Here is a 19,801-nt window from a genome sequence, read left to right as displayed (position 1 = left end):
GACCATCAGAACCACCCTCCCCAACCTGCAGGACATTTACACCAAGCAGTGCAGGCTGAGGGCCATGAAGATCCTAAAACAGCCCAGCCACCCTGGACACTCTCTCTTCTCCCTGCTCCCATCAGGCCGGCGTTACCGCTGCCTGAGGGCTAAGACTGAAAGGTTGAAGAAGAGTTTTTACCCACAAGCCATCCGTCTGCTCAACTCTGAGCCCTAACTGGACCATTATTGCACAATGTAAATATTATAATTTATAAAAGTGTGTATAGGTATAGTATATAGAGTATAGTGTATAGTGTGAATTACTTTTTTTTATTTTTATTCTTCTTATTTATATGTGTGTGTATATAAGGTTGCAGGTACAAAATACATTTCACTGTGCATTGTACTGTGTATAACTGTGCATGTGACAAATAAACACTATCTTATCTTATCTTATCTATGTTTATGCCTAGTTAGCATGTGATAGTTATAAGACAAGCTAAAATTAATTACTTATGAAATTACAGGAGAACATTCTTGTAATTTGTAGAACTTTTTTTTTTCTCGAGCCTATGCTATAAACGTTAAATACAAAGTTAATATTTTGAAGTACCCACTTTAAAGAAATGCGCACTGTCGAGCTTCCACTAATACAGGGTGAGGAACAGACTACAAATAAATATCGTGCATAGAATACAAAAGCCGTGCTCTTATCGCCATCTCATTTCCCTGTATGACCGCAGTTTAACGCGCCAACACCATCAGCTATTGCAACTTTTTTGCGTCCCTCCCAGACCTTTCCAGCAGTAAGTTATAATTCACGACTCACCTTTATGCTGTTTTCACAGAGACGCTTCTCACGTAACTTGGCAAGTAGTTCGGTCAAACCAGTTGATGATGTCTGGTTTCAAGCAAACTGTCATAAGATACTGTCAGCCACTTTATCACCGCCTGTTCCGCCTCTGAGGTGACATCCGCGTATCTTCCGGGTGGGTGGGGGGTTGAAGGAGCGGATTGTTTCCGAATTGAAGTTATTCACAAGATCATATTGGCGATTTAGGATCACCAATTAAATTTAACCTCACTAACTACATGTCTTTGAACTGTGGGAGAAAACCCACGAAGACACGGGGAGAACATGCAAACTCCACTCAGAAAGGTCCGAGCCAAGGTGGATTCAAACCAAGGACCTTCTTGTGCGCTAACCACCGCGTCACCGTGCTGCTATTATTATTATTATTATTATTATTATTATGGGGGGGGGGTCATTTTGCTGACATTCAGTTTAATCAACAAATAATCTTCGCGACTGTCTCAGTCACTGACTGACTGTGTGTTCGGTCTCCACGGTGCGCAGGTACTCAGGCTAAAGTAAGAGGAAGAGAAAAACATGCACATGTTGATTTAAAACAGGAAGAGACCTGGAGGGTATCGGTCAACGCAGGTAACTGGCGCAGCTGCAGGGCTGTCAGCTTTCTTTGTTAATGCCCGCGTTCCGCTTCAGTCTCTGTACGCGCCCTCAGTAAAGGGACAGTTTGACGCATCAGTTGACTTTCCTTTCACACAAAATGAGCACTGCCTCTCTAACTGGAAACATTATCGAAGGAGCAGGTGAGTGCAATGGTGCAGATGAGACAAGAGAGTAGTGGACGTCCTATGTGATTTGATCACATAGGACATCCCCGGAACACTGCAGAAATTTGCCCCCTCCTGGGCAGTGATGTGCAGTCAGGGGTGGCAGGTCAGGCAGTGCCTCCCCTGTCATCATGACAAGTAAAATACTAACAATAATAAGAGAATCAGAATCAGATTTATTTTGGCCAAGTATGTTTACACACACAAGGAATTTGGTTCCGTTGATGGTGTCTCTCTAGAACTATACAGTGTCATACAATTCAACATAAATGCTATACTATATACAAATACAAATCTAAGAAAAGGAAAGAAGGTGCAGCGTAATTTAAGAACTATACTATACAATACTATACAATATACAAAACCTAATAAATAATAAAATACATTAAAGTGTAGTGTGCATTGTGGTAAACAGCAAAATCTCAATTCTGTACATATTTAGGCAATGTATGTAGAGATCAGTGTTATTGATCAGCTGTTAATGAGTGTGACGGCATGAGGAAAGAAACTGTTTGAGTGTCTGGTAGCTTTTGTGCACAGTGATCTGTATCTCCTGCCTGAGGGAAGGAGCTGAAATAAACTGTGTGCAGGGTGTGAGGAGTCTGAGATGATTTTCTTTGCCCGTTTCCTGGTTCTGGAAGTGTACAAGTCCTGAAGGTTGGGCAGAGGAGCACCAATGATTTTCTCAGCAGTTTTAATAGTTCTCTGCAGTCTGTTCCTGTCTTGTTTTGTTGCTGCTCCAAATCAGATTGTGATAGACGAGCACAAGACAGGTTCAATGATCGCGGAGTAGAACTGCCTTAACAGCTCCTAAAAAAAAGTTTGACCTTACATTAAAAATTTTGTTTTCTTGCCAACATTGTTGAACAGTGTAGAGTTGATTAAAGCATAATTAATCATTAACATAATTAAAACTGAAATATAAGCTTCTATTTTGTGTTCATATATATATATATATATATATATATATATATATATATATATGAACATCCGACTCCAGGCGAGTCAGTCCCTCACCCGCCACAAACCTCACCGCACGTCACTGCTTCTGGGGGCAAAGGTCACTACCCAAAGCTCCTGACCATCGGTGAGGGTACAGTAGAGATGTAGATCGACCAGTAAACCGTCAGCTTTGCTTTCATTTCTTTTTTTTTTAACAGTGTATGTCAGGAGCTTTGGATAGTGACTGAAAGAACAGCTGGGGTTCACTCATATGACCTACACCATGACGCCGTGTTGGTGCCCCTTGACATGTAAACATATTATGGCCATAGTTCCCACCAAGAAAGGCGAGATGGCCAGTACACCGGCCTCCTCTACGTCTCCTGGTAGCGCCTCCAGCCTCTGGACACTACAGTGACAGACACAGCAAACCTTCTTGCCACAGCTCGCACTGATGTGCCATCCTGGATGAGCTGCACTACCTGAGCCACTTGTGTGGGTTGTAGAGTCCGTCTCATGCTACTACAAGTGTGAAAGCACCACCAACATTCAAAAGTGACCAAAACATCAGCCAGAAAGCATAGGTACTGAGAAGTGGTCTGGGGTCCCCACCTGCAGAACCACTCCTTTATTGAGTGGGTCTTGCTAATTGCCAATAATTTCCACCTGTTGTCTATTCCATTTGCACAACAGCATGTGAAACTGATTGTCAATCAGTGTTGCTTCCTAAAGTGGACAGTTTGATTTCACAGAAATTTGATTTGCTTGGAATTATATTGTGTTGTTTAAGTGTTCCCTTTATTTTTTTGAGCAGCGTATTAATATGTACATATCTGTTGTGGATTCTTAGGTGCTTGCTTCCTCTTAAACTGGGGCAGCCTGCTACAATGGGGACAGTATCATATCTTGGATATTGTTGCAGGGGATATACACAGAGGGATTAAATTCTTTGTAAGGACACTACTTATTTGTTCATGAGACTCTGGATTCATCATTTTTCTCTTTACAAAAGCAGATGCCATCCCTGTGTGCTCCAATATTTGACATTTTGCACAGTGAGTAACTGCTGTTGGACTTGGTGTTAAAAACATGTTGTAAAACAGCTAACTGATCATCTGCAGAGGAACGGTTTATTTGAAGAGTTTCAGTCAGGTTTCAGAATTCATCACAGTACAGAAACAGCATTAGTGAAGGTTACAAATGATCTTCTTACAGCCTCTGACAGTGGACTCATCTCTGTTCTTGTCCTGTTGGACCTCAGTGCAGCTTTGATACTGTTGACCATAACATTTTATTACAGAGATTAGAGCATACTATAGGTATTAAAGGTACTGCACTGCAGTGGTTTGAATCATATTTATCTCATAGACTCCAATTTGTTCATGTAAATGGGGAGTCTTCTTCACACACTAAGGTTAATTATGGAGTTCCACAGGGTTCTGTGCTGGGACCAATTCTATTTACATTATAAATGCTCCCCTTAGGCAGTATTATTAGAAAGCACTGCATCAATTTTCATTGTTATGCAGATGATACTCAGCTTTACCTATCCATGAAGCCAGATGACACACATCAATTAGTTAAACTGCAGGAATGTCTTAAAGATATTAAGGCCTGGATGACCTCTAATTTCCTGCTTCTAAATTCAGATAAAACTGAAGTTCTTGTACTCGGCCCCACAAATCTTAGAAACATGGTGTCTAACCAGATACTTACTCTGGATGGCATTACTTTGGCCTCCAGTAACACTGTGAGAAATCTTGGAGTCATTTTTGACCAGGATATGTCCTTCAATGCACATATTAAACAAATATGTAGGACCGCTTTTTTGCATTTGCGCAATATTTCTAAAATTAGAAACATCCTGTCTCAGAGTGATGCTGAAAAGCTCATTCATGCATTTATTACTTCTAGGGTGGACTATTGTAATTCGTTATTATCAGGCTGTCCTAAAAGCTCCCTGAAAAGCCTTCAGCTGATCCAAAATGCTGCAGCTAGAGTACTGACAGGGACTAGAAAGAGAGAGCAGATTTCTCCCATATTGGCTTCTCTTCATTGGCTCCCTGTTAAATCTAGAATAGAATTTAAAATTCTTCTCCTCACATACAAGGTCTTGAATAATCAGGCTCCATCTTATCTCAAAGACCTCATAGTACCATATCACCCCAATAGAGCACTTTGCTCTCAGACTGCTGGCTTACTTGTGGTTCCTAGGATACTTAAGAGTAGAATGGGAGGCAGAGCCTTCAGCTTTCAGGCGCCTCTTCTGTGGAACCAGCTTCCAGCTTGGATTCGGGAGACAGACACCCTCTCTATTTTTAAGATTAGGCTTAAAACTTTCCTTTATGATAAAGCTTATAGTTAGGGCTGGATCAGGTGACCCTGAACCATCCCTTAGTTATGCTGCTATAGGCGTAGTCTGCTGGGGGGGTTCCATAATGCACTGTTTCTTTTTATTCACCTTATTTACTTTGTTTATACTCCTCTCTGCATTTAATCATTAATTGTTATTAATCTCTGGCTCTCTTCCACAGCATGTCTTTTTTCTCTTCCCTCAGCCCAACCGGTCGCAGCAGATGACTGCCCCTCCCTGAGCCTGGTTCTGCTGGAGGTTTCTTCCTGTTAAAAGGGAGTTTTTCCTTTCCACTGTCACCAAGTGCTGCTCATAGGGGGTCGTTTTGACTGTTGGGTTTTCTCTGTATTATTGTAGGGTCTTTACCCACAATACAAAGTGCCTTGAGGTGACTGTTGTGATTTGGCGCTATATAAATAAAATGTAATGTAATTGAATTGAATTAATAACTGTGAGTTTCCTTTAGCTGAAAATGCCCATTCACCTGTTTCAGACAGGAGTCCTAGTGCAGAATGTGATGCTCAAAATTACACTCTGTGAGGTGAAAAGGGTATTTCACCTCTCCACACCCAAACCCACGACAGCCACAAGACATGAGAAAGTCTGGGGTTGTGTGAAGAAATGGATTGTCTTTGTTAATAAACAATCCACAGTTCTTGACCTAGAAGTTGGCATGTTTGGTTTCTGTTTCATATTCCTTAATGCCATACTCACACTGAGGTCCATGCCTGGTAGGTTTGTTGTTTATCCTGTACACACTTGGATAGCAAATTTTTGTTATCAGTCGTCCTGCTAGAATACTGACAGGGACTAGAAAGAGAGAACATATTTCCCTTCAGTGGCTCCCTGTTAAATCCAGAATTGAATTTAAAATCCTTCTCCTCACATACATTTCTTTAATAATCAGGCCCTATGTTATCTTCATAGTATTGTATCACCCCAACAGAGAAAACAGAACTCACTTGACTGCAATCTGCAATTTACTGATATCTAGCAGTGAAAATTTTACACTCTGTAACTTTGATCTTTTGTAATTTCACCAGAGCAATATTATAATTCCTCACTAATTGGACATTCTTACACCTTCTTTTTAAAATCTTGAAGCATTATTGTTCATTCTTAAAATGGGTCAAAGGGGAAACGAGTTTTGCTTCACAGGACTTTCAATTATTAGACTATTGCTCTACATGCTCCCATCTGTGCTAACACATTAGCTTCTACAGCCATGTAATTCTCAGCAGTTAAATGTTCCAGTGTGAAAAACAAAAAAACTAAAATGTTAATCTTTTTTGACTAAAATCGTAATCGTCAGTGCCGAAAACAATCATCTTCAAACTATAATGACTGTAATGAGCAAACCCAGCTTGGATATGTTCGAGGTCATTTTGAAAAGGACAACATGTGTATATATATGTGTTAAAATCTTTGCTTTTACATTTCTGTGTTTAAGAAATCTGTTCAGATATAAAATAAAGTGGTGTTTGATACTTAATTTCATGTCCTGTACCGCACTGGGCATGGTATACAGTTCTGACCTGGATTAATCTGTAAACTGTGTGAAAATGGTTAATTAATTTAATAACTGACTCCTTATTGCATTATGTTGTGTAATTCCTGACCGATAAATGAACACGGAGAAACCTGGGATGAATGAGCTGGTAGCAGGCTTCCTTCAGATACTAACTGAAATCAAATTGAATCTAAAACATACAAACTAAAAAGAAAATGAATAATGCAAAATTAAAATACAATGCCACAGCTAACTATCACTGTGTCACTATCACCGGAAATGGCTTTTAATGGCACATGTCTGAAGAAGCGTCTTTTAGGTCTGCTAGTCAACTGCTGTCCTGTAGGCGGCAGTAATGCGCTACAGCTTGTTTTTCATGATCCACCCAAAATCAGAAGAAGAACGAGAACACATCGCTTCCTGAAGGCTTGTTTTGCAGGGAAACGGACAGTATCTGTTTTGGGTCCGTGCATTCTGGCATTAACTTATGTTACCTAGATTTTTCATATTGACCTGACAGCGTAAGGTCACCGTTTCCCGTCTCTCTTAACAGCTTTAGTTGCTTGCTACGGTGGGCGCCTTAATTCTGCGGCTTCACGGGAAGATGGTTCTGTCAACATCACAACAAGTCGCTCTGGCTTTCACGGCCGTGCTTTTCACGTTTGTGGTGCTGCCGCGGTTGTACGGCTTTGGTAGTGGAACTCCGGCGAAGGACTCCAAATTGGACACTCGTTACAGCAGAAAAGGTAGGGAATGTCGATATGGTTCTTGGGTGTTTGTTCCGTGTGTAGCCTTTGCTTTGAGCTCCACTATGCATTAGGTATCGCGAGAATTGGCCCCCACCCCGAAACTGTTAACAAGTGTATTAAATTTAACAGGACAGTTAAATGGATGATTACATAATCTGTGTTCACGTTTTATTTGTTTGGTTTTTTTTTCTCCGATGTGATCTAAATCAGCCTCAGGGTATTGATGGTGGCGCTTCATAAGTGGACACAGTCCACCCATCTGCTCACTGTACACTTCCAAATTAAATCACAGTGGAGGACTTATGGTTTAATTGATAGAGGCAGAAAAACTGCAAACACATTCATGTGTACGTCATCATTGCACTATCACGCAGTGATCTTGATTCCATTAAATAGTTATTTTCTTGCATTCTATAATACATATTCACCAAGCATTTTATAAGCAGTACACCTGCTTATTCATACAGTTATCCACTCACCATGTATTTATTTCTAGAATATTGCAGCACTTTAGTTAATGTTCACTGGAAACATCTGATTTAGGGAAAAAAGGTAGACACGCCTTATGTATAACCACTCTGCATTTAATCATCAGTTATTATTAATCTCTTCCACAGCATGTCTTTTGTCCTGTCTCTCTCCCCTCAGACCTCAGCCTGGTTCTGCTGGAGGTTTCTTCCTGTTAAAAGGGAGGTTTTTCTTTTGTCACTAAGTTCTTGTTCATAGGGGGTCGTTTTGATTGTTGGGTTTTCTCTGTAACTATTGTAGTGTCTTTACCTTACAGTGTAAAGCAACTTGAGGCGACTGTTGTGATTTGGCGCTAAGTTTGTCAGCAAACACAGTTTTTGTACCTATGTATGTGTGTGTGTGTGTGTGTGTGTGTGTGTGTGTGTGTGTGTGTGTGTGTGTGTGTGTGTGTATATATATATATATATATATATATATATATATATATATATATATATATATATATATATATATATATATATATTATATAGTATTCAGTTTGAAACTGGAGCCACACCTGCCCCGGTTTGGTTTATGCTCTGCATTTGGTTACTTCATGTTTGTTTGCTGCATGGAAATGAAAGTATTAAATAACAATATTTCTATGCTTCTTTTATTCTTTTAAATAACGTCATCAGGGACTGTTGGCACTCGGGCATTTTCACATTGTCAAGTCTGGCCCTCCTTGAATGAAAAAACATGTGGACACCCATGCTCTTAAGCGATTAAACCATTTGTGGTAATAGAGGATCCAGCTCACATAACCCACATGGAAGAGTAGAAAGGATGTGTGGTGGTGTAGCAGCAAGAAAGAGTGCAGAGTATATGTGGCTAATATGGTTGTTCTTTAATTAGGGACGAACAACCATATAAGGCTGGGTGCTGGTTACAGCATATAAAAACCCTGCAAATGAATACCACAAAAACCAAGGAACTCATCCTGGATATTAGTAGGAAGTGAAGACCCTTTACAGCACTTTATAGTATGCATTTTAACAGATGCTCATTTATGCATTATGTCCATTTGTGTTTGATGTTTGAGATTTTTTTTTAATGCACCAAATAGTGGAACAGCACTCTTAATTTCATTTTAAGTGCAATGAAATTAGGAGTCCATTAGCCGGTGCTAATGGGCACCCCCCCACCCCCCCGTTGTCCATTAGCACCGGCCTGTGGAATATGAAATTTTCCTGCCTAAAAACCAGTCTTCACTCATTAAAGTACAAGATATATTTCTGTATATGAATATTTCTATTCATCATGCGTATGTCCCACATACAATGTTTTAATGGATGAAGGTTATCATTGTTAAAAATTAACCCTATACCACCGAACATGTTGTTATCGGCTCAGTGTACTTCAAAAGTGCCGCTGTTCGCATACTTCCGGCAACAATTACTGTAATAACTAAGGATGTTCCTGGCGACTAATTAAATAGTCAACTAAACAAGGAAAAAAAATTAGACTTACTGACTAGTCTAAAACTAAAACACTCTGATATAAAATAATTTTTTTTTTTAATGGACAATGTCAAAATCTGTCTAAATAAAGGCATTTGAAACCAATAATCGCGTTCTTCTATGATGAATCACACTTTAAATGCTGCTTAACTGTGTGCCACTGCGCATCTCGCATTATGAGCACTGCATGTTACACTCCAAACAATGAAGAATATGAAAACGATGTTCATGCATCATTGACTATGAGAAAATAACATCCGAAAAATGAATAAATTGCGACTTAAAAGTGTAGCGCATTGTGCTGCACATTATCAATGATGCTAGCTGCTCTACAATTCATTCATCAAAACAATACAACTCACACACATCCATCCACTTTCTTACTCGTATCCGGGGTGGCATCTGTGGAGCCCAGACACCCCCCCCCCCCCCCCCCCCCCCCCCCCCTTCCCCCGCCCATCCTCCTGCTCCAGCTTACCCCTGATTCCGACTTCAGCTCTATGACGTATGTTCACGGCTAGTAGGGGCAGGTAACGGGTGCTTTAGCAGTGATCGACCGGCAGTATAGGGATAAAATATGTATGATCTGTGTGCATTTTAGATGGCTCTCTTGTTGCAAAACTAACGCTGCAAGCTGTTGGTCTGGGCATTCAACCGACACGGTTGATTCTGCTGAAGGAGTTGCTCTCATGACTCAACTAGTGATGACACTCCCTAGCCAATCAGTGGCATGCTGTTCTTTTTGGATCACCTCGGATCGCTGGTACTAATGGAAATACCCACAAACCGTGCCGAAGCGAGCCGCACTGAGTAGGTAGTAATGGAAATGCGTCAAAACTAACCACCTCCTATTACCAGTTTCAATTCAGTTTTTATATAAATAAATACATTTATATAAATATGTAACCTTTCCAAGGAATAAAGAAGTTCTAAGTTATTTGTTTGTTTTAGTCACATAAATCATCATTTGATCCTGAAATAACTATTTCATGTATGCTAATGAACCAATGTGAAATTCACCGAACTGTAGCTTCTGTACTACAATATGAACCGAACTGTGGAATTTTGTACTATTACACCCCTAGTACACACAAAATGAGGCCTGAATGAGGCGGATGCCACTGTAAAAGCCGGAATTTGTAATAATAGTTTGAAACCACATAATTTGCATGAAAAAACCCTGCACAAATCTAAATATACAAAATAGTCTGCACCTGGGAGAAAGGCTTTGCAAATCTTAGTGAGCAGTTGCACCTGGCTGTTTGTAATGAAGCATGGCCCCAACGAAAGATCTGCCAGTTGAAACAATGGAAAGGATTACACAACTTGCTCAAGAAGGAAACCCAACATGGAGCGTGGCAAAAGGTTTTGGTTGTTCCCAGTCAGTGTTTAAAATTTGAATCAAATGCAAATAAAGAGGAAATTCCAGTCATGGACTTTGGATGATTAGGTAATATTCAATGCAGGGCTGCAACGATTCCTTGAGTAACTCAAATGATTTGATTATAAAAAAAAATAAAAATCAGCAACACACATTTGTTGCTTTTATGCATCATTTAAACTCTGCAGCACTCAGGTTGCACCCTGTAAGTGTTTCAGCATTAAAGCTCTACATTGCTGCGTCGGATTTCCATCATTAGTGAAAACGACCCTTTAACACCGAGTGGATCATCACTGACACATTTTTCCACACCTCCACTGCTCTCTACACCTGTGTGTGTGTGGTGTGAGAATTTCAGCTGTTGGATACCGTGACAGATCGCTATCACCACAGTTTGTTAGCGGATGCAGCAATTAACACTAGCGATTGTTCAGTGACAACAGGAACCTATTTACCCATTTTAATCCCTGATTAGCGGCTAAAAATAGACCTGCAATAGAATTGTATTTAGGGTGTGAATACAAACATTACAACATTAAGCTCATACAAAGAGGTGGTGCTGTTATCAAGATGGTGAGCTCAGGTGGAGCGAAAGGAAACATTTTTCAAGCGTCCAAAGCAGCAGGGCTTTTTTCCTGTAACCACCATTAAAACCTTTACTGGGAAATTCAGTTCAATTCAATTGTATTTATATAGCGCCAAATCACAACAAACAGTCGCCTCAAGGTGCTTTGTACTGGGGGTAAAGACCCTACAATAATACAGAGAAAACCCAACAGTCAAAACGACCCCCTATGAGCAGCACTTGGCGACAGTGGGAAGGAAAAACTCCCTTTTAACAGGAAGAAACCTCCAGCAGAACCAGGCTCAGGGAGGGGCAGTCATCTGCTGTGAGGGGGGCTGAGGGGAGAGAAAGACATGCTGTGGAAGAGAGCCAGAGATTAATATCAATTAATGATTAAATGCAGAGTGGAGTATAAACAAAGTAAATAAGGTGAATGAAAAGAAACAGTGCATTATAGGAACCCCCCAGCAGCCTAGGGCTATAGCAACATAACTGAGGGAGGGTTCAGGGTCACCTGATCCAGCCCTAATTATAAGCTTGATCCAAAAAGGAAAGTTTTAAGCCTAATCTTAAAAATAGAGAGGGTGTCTGTCTCCTGAATCCAAGCTGGGAGCTGGTTCCACAGAAGAGGGGCCTGAAAGCTGAAGGCTCTGCCTCCCATTCTACTCTTAAGTATCCTAGGAACCACAAGTAAGCCAGCAGTCTGAGAGCGAAGTGCTCTGTTGGGGTGATATGGGACTGTGAGGTCTTTGAGATAAGATGGGGCCTGATTATTCAAGATATTGTATGTGAGTCTGTGTGTAATGAATGAATATAATATACAAGTTTCACTTTTTGAATGGAATTACTGAAATATATCAACTTTTTCATGGCATTCTAATTTTATGACCAGCACCTGTATTCTGTCAGCAGGTCCAGGCCCAGGCCCAGCAAGAGGTCAGCCCATCAATGTGAATGGCGCTGGCACACATCAGTCCCCAGAGAACTTGCAGCAGATGAAGAAACGGGTGGAGCAAGAGCTGAAGAGTGACAAATACAAATCTAACAGCAATAAAGGCTATGTGTTCACACTGATGCCTCTCTATGCCATTGGAGTGGGAGTGTTTGCAGCATACAAGTTTTTGAAGGTATGGAAAACACCTGCAACACCAACGTTCTTAGATATTTCAGTTTGGAACCATCATTTGCTTATTTTCTTTCTTTTCTTTTTTTTAATTTCACAGATCAAGTCTGCGGATGACAAGGCACAAAAGGACAAATTTGCAAAAGGGGCCAAAAAATCAATGGAAGCAGGTGCGCATTGTAATTTGTCTTTGCATACGTGTGTTTTCTTTGGTCACACATATTTGGTTTCTATGGAAATTCAATCTGTGGTTTTCTTCATTTTGTGTGTGTGTTTATATTCATGCAGAGAACCAATTGAATGAGCTGGAACAAAGGCTTGCACAAACAGAAAGGATGCTCAATTCCATCCTCACCCAGCTGGATCCACTGACCAACTGGTGAGGTGTTTTTTTTAACAAGCCATATTCTGTAGGTGTTAACCACACCTTGTTCTCATACTTTGCATACACAGCTCTCAGAGGTGATCCCTTCTCTTCCATCAAACATGAGTCTTTACCATTTGTACAGGAAAGAGGTTGCAGAACTGACCACCTGTAAATTGAGTGATAATTTCATCCTTTCCGCACCTGCATAAAGCCGTGTCATTAAGGAATTTGTGTCTCATCTTCTGAACTGAAAAAAGTGTATTACCTCAAAAGTTGAGTAGTTTTTGTTTTAGTTTAATTGTAATAAAACTTCTTTAACTTGACTTGGAATTCATAGGACTCCTTATAACTCCAAAACTTGTCTAAGAATCATTGTGCTCATAAGAATCTCAGACACATGGCTGCTTTGTTTCTCCAGCGTGAAGTCAGTGGCCCAGGAGCAGAAGAATGAGATCATGTCTCAACTGCAGACCATTCGGTACCTGATGAAGAAGAGAGGAATGGACTGTCCACCCCTGAATGCCACCAGTGGGTTAAGTTTTTTTTGTATTTGTTTTTTAAACCCCGCAGTATATTTCAGTTTACTCCTTAAATCTGATTGTTACTTTGTGGTGATCAGGTTGAATTCACTTAGCTCAGGCATTTCAGGCTGTTAGTAGTAACAAATTCAGGTGTGAAAATATGGTTAAATCACTGGTTTGTGCAAGAAACATTTATTCACATTTATATTTGACTGCAGTCACAGATCACAAACTGCGACATGACTCTGACACAATTTTGTCAGTGTGTTTTGCATTTGTCTTTGAAATTGCATTTGCAAAATCACATGTTGGATTTTCATCATAGATGCAGCTTGGAGACCACAGAGTTTACTTTAAAATAAGTTGGTTGATGCTGAGAAAACCACACAGGAACAGACACACTTGACAGCAGGGCAAAATCAAAGGATCAATCAACAAATTCCAGGACTTGGCCCATAAAAGTAAAAAAATAAATAAATATCTGACTTCAATTTGGCCCGTCTCCCTTTCCTTAGAATCAAGAATCAAGAAGACTTTATTGTCATATATATGTAAACATATAATGAAAACATATAATGAAATTTGCGTTCCAGAACACCCATCCAAGAGAAATACAAAAAACAGAAGCAAACAAGGGGGGCAGGTGTCTGAGGTCGTGCAGCCGTTGCCGGCGCTACCTTTATCAGTCCCAGAAAAGGAAACAACACACATCATGGGGTAGTTAGGTTAAAAAAAGAGTCATCTAGTACGGTGCTCGTCATGAGCACCGTACCAGATGCTCATGGTACGGTACCGTACCAGGTGCTCATGTCGAGCATCTGGTACGGTGCTCGACATGAGCACCATACCAGGGTCCAAGAAAACCACCTTAGCAAAGCATTTTTGCACATTTAAAGCTAGGATAGCAATATGGTCGGGGAATGGAGGGGGCAGGAGGGGATGCAGATGGAGACGAAAGGGTCAGGGCATTGTGGAGCCAGATGCCAGCTCCTAGCCAAAACAGTTCGCTGATAATGATGGAGTTCATCAGCGGCCGAGGTACACCAGATCCAGCTTCACAAATCACAGAGAGGGCTGAGGGGGTGAGCGACCGTCACACATAGCCCTGGAGAGATATGATTGCCAGCCTAAGGCCGGCTAGGGAGCCGAATTCCTGATAATGCAGATGTTACATCATCATCCTGCTTCCGCCACTCCCATTTTTAGTCACATCCTGGAAATCCAGTTCTGACCACTTACACTGTGCACTCTGGTTTCACCACAAACCTCAAACTTTATTATCTGGCCCTCCAATTTCAACCAAGCAGTTTTCGTTTGAATACTCCACAGTTTCAGATGCTCCCGGTACATTGTCAAAATAAAAGGGAAGACTTTAGTTGGATTGGGTCCTGTCTCACCAGATTTGGCAACTTATTCCACTTCCACAAAAGTTTTACTGTTCTGACACACTGGAGAAGATCCAATGTGCACTGCAGAGGCACCACTAAAAGGGGAGTTCAAACTGAGCAATCTGAGTCTGCACCCACACCAGGGAAAACAGCGGTTGGAGACTGCCGTGCAGCCAAACTTATTTTGGCAGTGTGCAATCAAGTTGTGATTTTCTTGTCTTTGCAATGATTGCTTCAGCGAGAGCCACTCGCTGTTAGCTGCCATCTTCTAACCAAATTTCGTACCTCAAGACCTTAAATGTTGCTGTCTATATCAGATGTGTAGTTCTGCACTGAGGCAGGGGCGGACTCACCCTGACAGACCGTATAGAATCCACAGAGACTGGGCCATATCTGAAAAGGTCAAATATTTAAATTTATTGAAACAGCCTTCAGGTACTGCAGCTCATCCAGGATGGCACATCAATGCGAGCTGTGGCAAGAAGGTTTGCTGTGTCTGTCAGCGTAGTGTTCAGAGGCTGGAGGCGCTACCAGGAGACAGGCCAGTACACCAGGAGACGTGGAGGAGGTCGTAGGAGGGCAACAACCCAGCAGCAGGACCGCTACCTCCGCCTTTGTGCAAGGAGGAACAGGAGGAGCACTGCCAGAGCCCTGCAAAATAACCTCCAGCAGGCCACAAATGTGCATGTGTCTGCACAAATGGTTAGAAATTGACTCCATGAGGATGGTATGAGGGCCCGACGTCCACAGATGGGGGTTGTGCTCACAGCCCAACACCGTGCAGGACGCTTGGCATTTGCCAGAGAACACCAGGATTGGCAAATTCGCCACTGGCGCCCTGTGCTCTTCACAGATGAAAGCAGGTTCACACTGAGCACATGTGACAGATGTGACAGAGTCTTGAGACGCCGTTGAGAGTGATCTGCTGCCTGCAATATCCTTCAGCATGACCGGTTTGGCAGTGGGTCAGTAATGGTATGTGGTGGCATTTCTTTGGAGGGCTGCACAGCCCTCCATGTGCTCACCAGAGGTAGCATGACTGCCATTAGGTACTGAGATTAATCCTCAGACCCCTTGTGAGACCATATGCTGGTGTGGTTGGCCCTGGGTTCCTCCTAATGCAGGACAATGCTAGACCTCATGTGGCTGGAGTGTGTCAGCAGTTCCTGCAAGATGAAGGCACTGAAGCTACGGACTGGTCCGCCCGTTCCCCAGACCTGAATCCAATTGAGCACATCTGGGGCATCATGTCTCGCTCCATCCACCAACGTCACGTTGCACCACAGACTGTCCAGGAGTTGGTGGATGCTTTAGTCCAGGTCTGGGAGGAGATCCCTCAGGAGACCATCAGGAGCATGCCCAGGCGTTGTAGGGAGGTCATACAGGCACGTGGAGGCCACACACAATACTGAGCCTCATTTTGACTTGTTTTAAGGACATTACATCAAAGTTGGATCAGCCTGTAGTGTGTTTTTCTACTTTAATTCTGTGTGTGACTCCAAATCCAGGCCTCCATTGGTTAATAAATTTGATTTCCATTGATGATTTTTGTGTGATTTTATTGTCAGCACATTCAACTTTGTACAGAACAAAATATTCAATGAGAATATTTCATTCATTCAGATCTAGGATGTGTTATTTGAGTGTTCCCTTTATTTTTTTGAGCAGTGTATATTAATATTTAAGAATATAAAAATGAAACTTTTTTTTTCTTCATAGGCCAGTAAAAATATACATAAGCCAGTAAAACCCTGAGCCATTGACCTGAGCTGTTGGGTTGAATACTGAATTATTATTAATTATTAACATTAATTTTTAACATGCAGACCATCAGAACATCTTTTTTCTGCAGCAGCATCAAAGGACAAAGCTCAGTTCTGAGAATGCTGATATGCTCGCTCCATTAAAGGCTGACAGACGCACATACTGACTCATTCACTAGCACACTTAAACATGCAGACACACACAAGCACACACCAAATATACCTCATCCAGAAAATATGACACTCAGAACTCTTATTTTTGTGTCTCCTACTAATATAAAAAAAGGCTATTTTAATGTATGCTTTGCTTTAGGTTATTTTATTTGATTTGTCATCACAGTTAAACTTAGAAACATGTCAATTTCTAAAATTGAACTCTGAGCCGCTTATTTTAAAAGACCTGTTTTTCTCTTTTGAATATTTATTACTGCTCATTAATAAGACAAAAGTATGTCTTATGCAGTTACTCAGTTCATCAATGGAATAATCAATTGAATACTCGATTACTAAAATAATAAATAGCTGCAGCCCTACACAGCGTTACTGCTGAGCAGGAATATGTGGCGCTAAACACTCAGTGAGCTCCGAGTACCAAAACTTTGGCTCTGTCCGCTCTTTACTGTGTTCACAGCTTTGATCTATGCAGCTGTGTCAGTTGTGACTTGTTGCGAGAAGACCTCCACTCTCATTTGAAATAAACACTCCTAGAGGCGACTATCTCACACACATGCTCATCATTAAATTTAGTGCAGTTAGCAGCCACAAAAACCTTTAAACTCAGGTTGTTGAAGCAGTTACAAAAATTTATCAAACAGTCTGAGATGTTGAACGTGCAACATAAGCCAGTGGGGTTATTGCTGGCACCTGCTGCATGTGCCTGCCTTTACCGTGCTCAATTTGTGCACAAGAAGAAAAGAAAAATAAATTTTTTTAATCGATTTCTGTTTTTTTCAGATGGTTCTTGCGAGCGCAATTTGGACGACCTGATTGAGTCCCTCGGAGCAAGCGATACTTCGGCAGCAATGGACAAGCAGCCCTCCGCAGAGAAAGCAGAGGCTTCGGAAACAATTTATGAAAAGCATCCAGACGTTAAACATGATGCGGCAACTGAAGGGGAAGAGATGAAAGAGCTTAGACCAGAGGAGTGTGATGGAGAAGCAGCAGTGGAAGAATGTGATGGAGAGGAGGAGGGAGGATGGGAGCACTCGGAGCTCATACCTTCTCTCGAAGGCTCATGTGAGACAAACGCTGAGGGGGTTGGAGTGGAGCAGCTTGCATCTGGCCTCAGGCGACGCAACAGGCCTGAATGAACCTGCTGCAGGACTTCTGCACTGTAGAGAAATGTGACATTATTATGAATATTTATTCTTTCAAAATGTTTGATTCCAAAATGTCTGCATAGTCACCGAGAACATATAATGCACTCTTTAGGAAAAGAAGGCACAGGGTCCTTTTATGTGTTCCCAAAGAGCAGCCCAAACTACTACTGGAGATAGCCAAAGTCAGTCTGCGCTGTGTGTTTTAGGTCAGTTTAATATCTGCAGAAAAGTTAGTGGAGTGGGTCTGAAGTGTGAGTGAAAGGGGAGAAATGAAAGTCTTAGTAAGATGTTCAACCTTATTCTTTACCAGATTTGGGAAACAGCTTCTTCCAAAAAAAGAACTGATGATGGTGATTTATTTATTTTGTCCTCCCTTCTGATGTCCACCAAAAAAATCTTACGAACAAAGCTGCTCAAGATTTAACTAAAGTAGTAACCGGGTACATCACCTGCAAACACAGTGCATTCATCACAATCTGCCTTTAAATAATAACAGTTTGTGTGTGGGAACATTATTTTGTTTATATACCAGCCTCCAAGTTATTTTCTCACAATAAGCAAACAGCCTTTGAGGTGGATAAACTGACGAGGTCAACAAACTTCAGTTTGTGAAGTTCTGCTTGTTCGTTGTGGTGCATAAAAAGAGAACAAGCAGTTTCCTTCACTTCTGTCAGTTATTTTTAGATGCTAATCTATTAGAGTTTTGTTTCCCTGATATTCATTTCATTTGGATCTTGCTTCAATATTGAAACTAAACGTTTAAAGAGTCTGTATTCTGTGAGGTGTGGGTGACGGGCGTAACTGGTACTTCTAATATCATTAATGATGGCTGTGCTCCACACGTGTGCAGGAAGTCATTTTTTTTTTAGATGGTTTCATCTTTGCTTGTCCCACCACTACACATCAGCGCACCTGCTGTTGAGCTCATTGTTCCCCATGATCATAACATTAGAGCTTTCAGTGTTGGTGTGTGCTGCCACCTTCAGACTGCTGTTGGACTAGCAAGCATTCAGCTGAGAGGTCAGTTCAGGCCACACTCATATGGGTTAGTTCTTACCTATACAAAAATGTTAGTTTTGAATAGATTCAAAATCCTTCCTGTGCTAATAATAATAGAACTAAGTGTGAGCTCTGGCCTGTGTTGTTTATACATCGAAACATAATTGCATGTTTCATTTCCTTCTTTCTTGTGTGCACATGCGTGACTGCATGCTGCTTCTGTTTCTTTCTGTGAACAATGACAATCATTTGGTGTGCCAGAAACACATGAGCTTGTATTTGTGTTTCTTTCAACATCAGTAATCATTTTACCTCCTGTTGCTTTTATTTATTTTAAAGGAGTTTATTTTCTGTCTTTTGCTGATGTGAGTTAATAACAAATGGTACATCTATGAATGAAGTTATGTTTAAGTCCTATTGAGCATGTTTGTCATTGGCATCTAAATCTGCTGTGTAGGTCAAATGCTGATGTAGGAAAATGAGTTGAATGAAGTTAAAATAATAGAAATTTAGGCTCTCCTGATTAATGGGATTTATTGTGTAGTAATATCAGACCAAAACACGACTCCTTATTACAGTGCAGCCAAAAAATCTTTGCATTATATGTGAAAAAATATGAACTCTAGATACAGGGTGTGTTTGTCCAAATATATTTCACAGTTCTGACACTACATATTTATTAACGTGTCAAAAACCACTAATGTTTGCCTTAATCTACTTACTGTTTTATATTGTTTTCCCTTTATGCATATTAGCATTTGTGTATTCAGTGTTGTGTGTTTTATGCTGAGTCAACAAACTTAGCTTGCCTTAGAAGAAAATAAAACTATCACAAAGAAATGATCCTGTTTTATGCCATTTTGTGTTGGCTAGCTTAATGGTACAGCAGAGGTGCTACGAGCAGGTGGGCCAAAATAATGTAAGGAGTATTTAAAGGTAAGTTAGCACCTGTTACTTTATCTCCACTTGTCAGGGTTTGTCCACCATGAACATTTAATAGCAATTGTTATCACCACAACCTTTTCCATCTAGAGGCTGCAAGGTGTCCTTTGTTTGCTTCCTTTAGGTCCTTCAGGCCAGTTTATCCAAAAAAAAATCTCAGGGTTATATCTCCACTAGTCATATATAACATTAGAAAGCCTGTCACTTTCTGACCTAGCGCATCCCTAAAAACTAAAGAAGGATTATTGTTCTATTTTAATTACTCAGCTCAGTGAGTGACTTATTACTCTTGGCA

The 19,801-nt window shown here is 40.9% G+C and overlaps 2 protein-coding genes across 6 annotated transcripts in view; one reads left to right on the top strand and one right to left on the bottom strand.

Annotated features, from left to right (window-relative positions):
• cmah (cytidine monophospho-N-acetylneuraminic acid hydroxylase) overlaps positions 1-972 on the bottom strand; it is a 42,335-nt gene extending 41,363 nt beyond the window's left edge. For all 3 annotated transcript variants that reach the window (XM_030720413.1, XM_030720414.1, XM_030720416.1), the window contains exon 1: positions 812-972. The gene's annotated coding sequence lies outside the window, so the exon portion shown is untranslated. The remainder of the gene's footprint in view (positions 1-811) is intronic.
• A 5,816-nt stretch (positions 973-6,788) lies between these two features.
• LOC115773175 (uncharacterized) lies at positions 6,789-19,372 on the top strand. 3 transcript variants are annotated; one of them, XM_030719700.1, is made up of 7 exons: positions 6,789-6,885; positions 6,976-7,168; positions 11,994-12,211; positions 12,308-12,377; positions 12,496-12,586; positions 12,993-13,102; positions 17,201-19,372. In XM_030719700.1, exons 2-7 carry the CDS (start codon positions 7,027-7,029, stop codon positions 17,554-17,556), a joined length of 987 nt encoding a protein of 328 aa, XP_030575560.1. In that variant the 5' UTR covers positions 6,789-6,885; positions 6,976-7,026; the 3' UTR covers positions 17,557-19,372. The 3 variants fall into 3 exon arrangements, with proteins under 3 accessions (XP_030575560.1, XP_030575562.1, XP_030575559.1); XM_030719702.1 differs by having other exon boundaries at positions 6,829-7,168; positions 11,997-12,211; XM_030719699.1 differs by having other exon boundaries at positions 6,829-7,168.
• The last annotated feature ends 429 nt before the right edge of the window (positions 19,373-19,801 follow it).

This window comes from Archocentrus centrarchus, chromosome 23, assembly GCF_007364275.1.
Source record: "Archocentrus centrarchus isolate MPI-CPG fArcCen1 chromosome 23, fArcCen1, whole genome shotgun sequence".
NCBI classification, from domain to species: Eukaryota; Metazoa; Chordata; class Actinopteri; order Cichliformes; family Cichlidae; genus Archocentrus; species Archocentrus centrarchus.
This window is presented reverse-complemented; position numbering and strand designations above follow the sequence as displayed.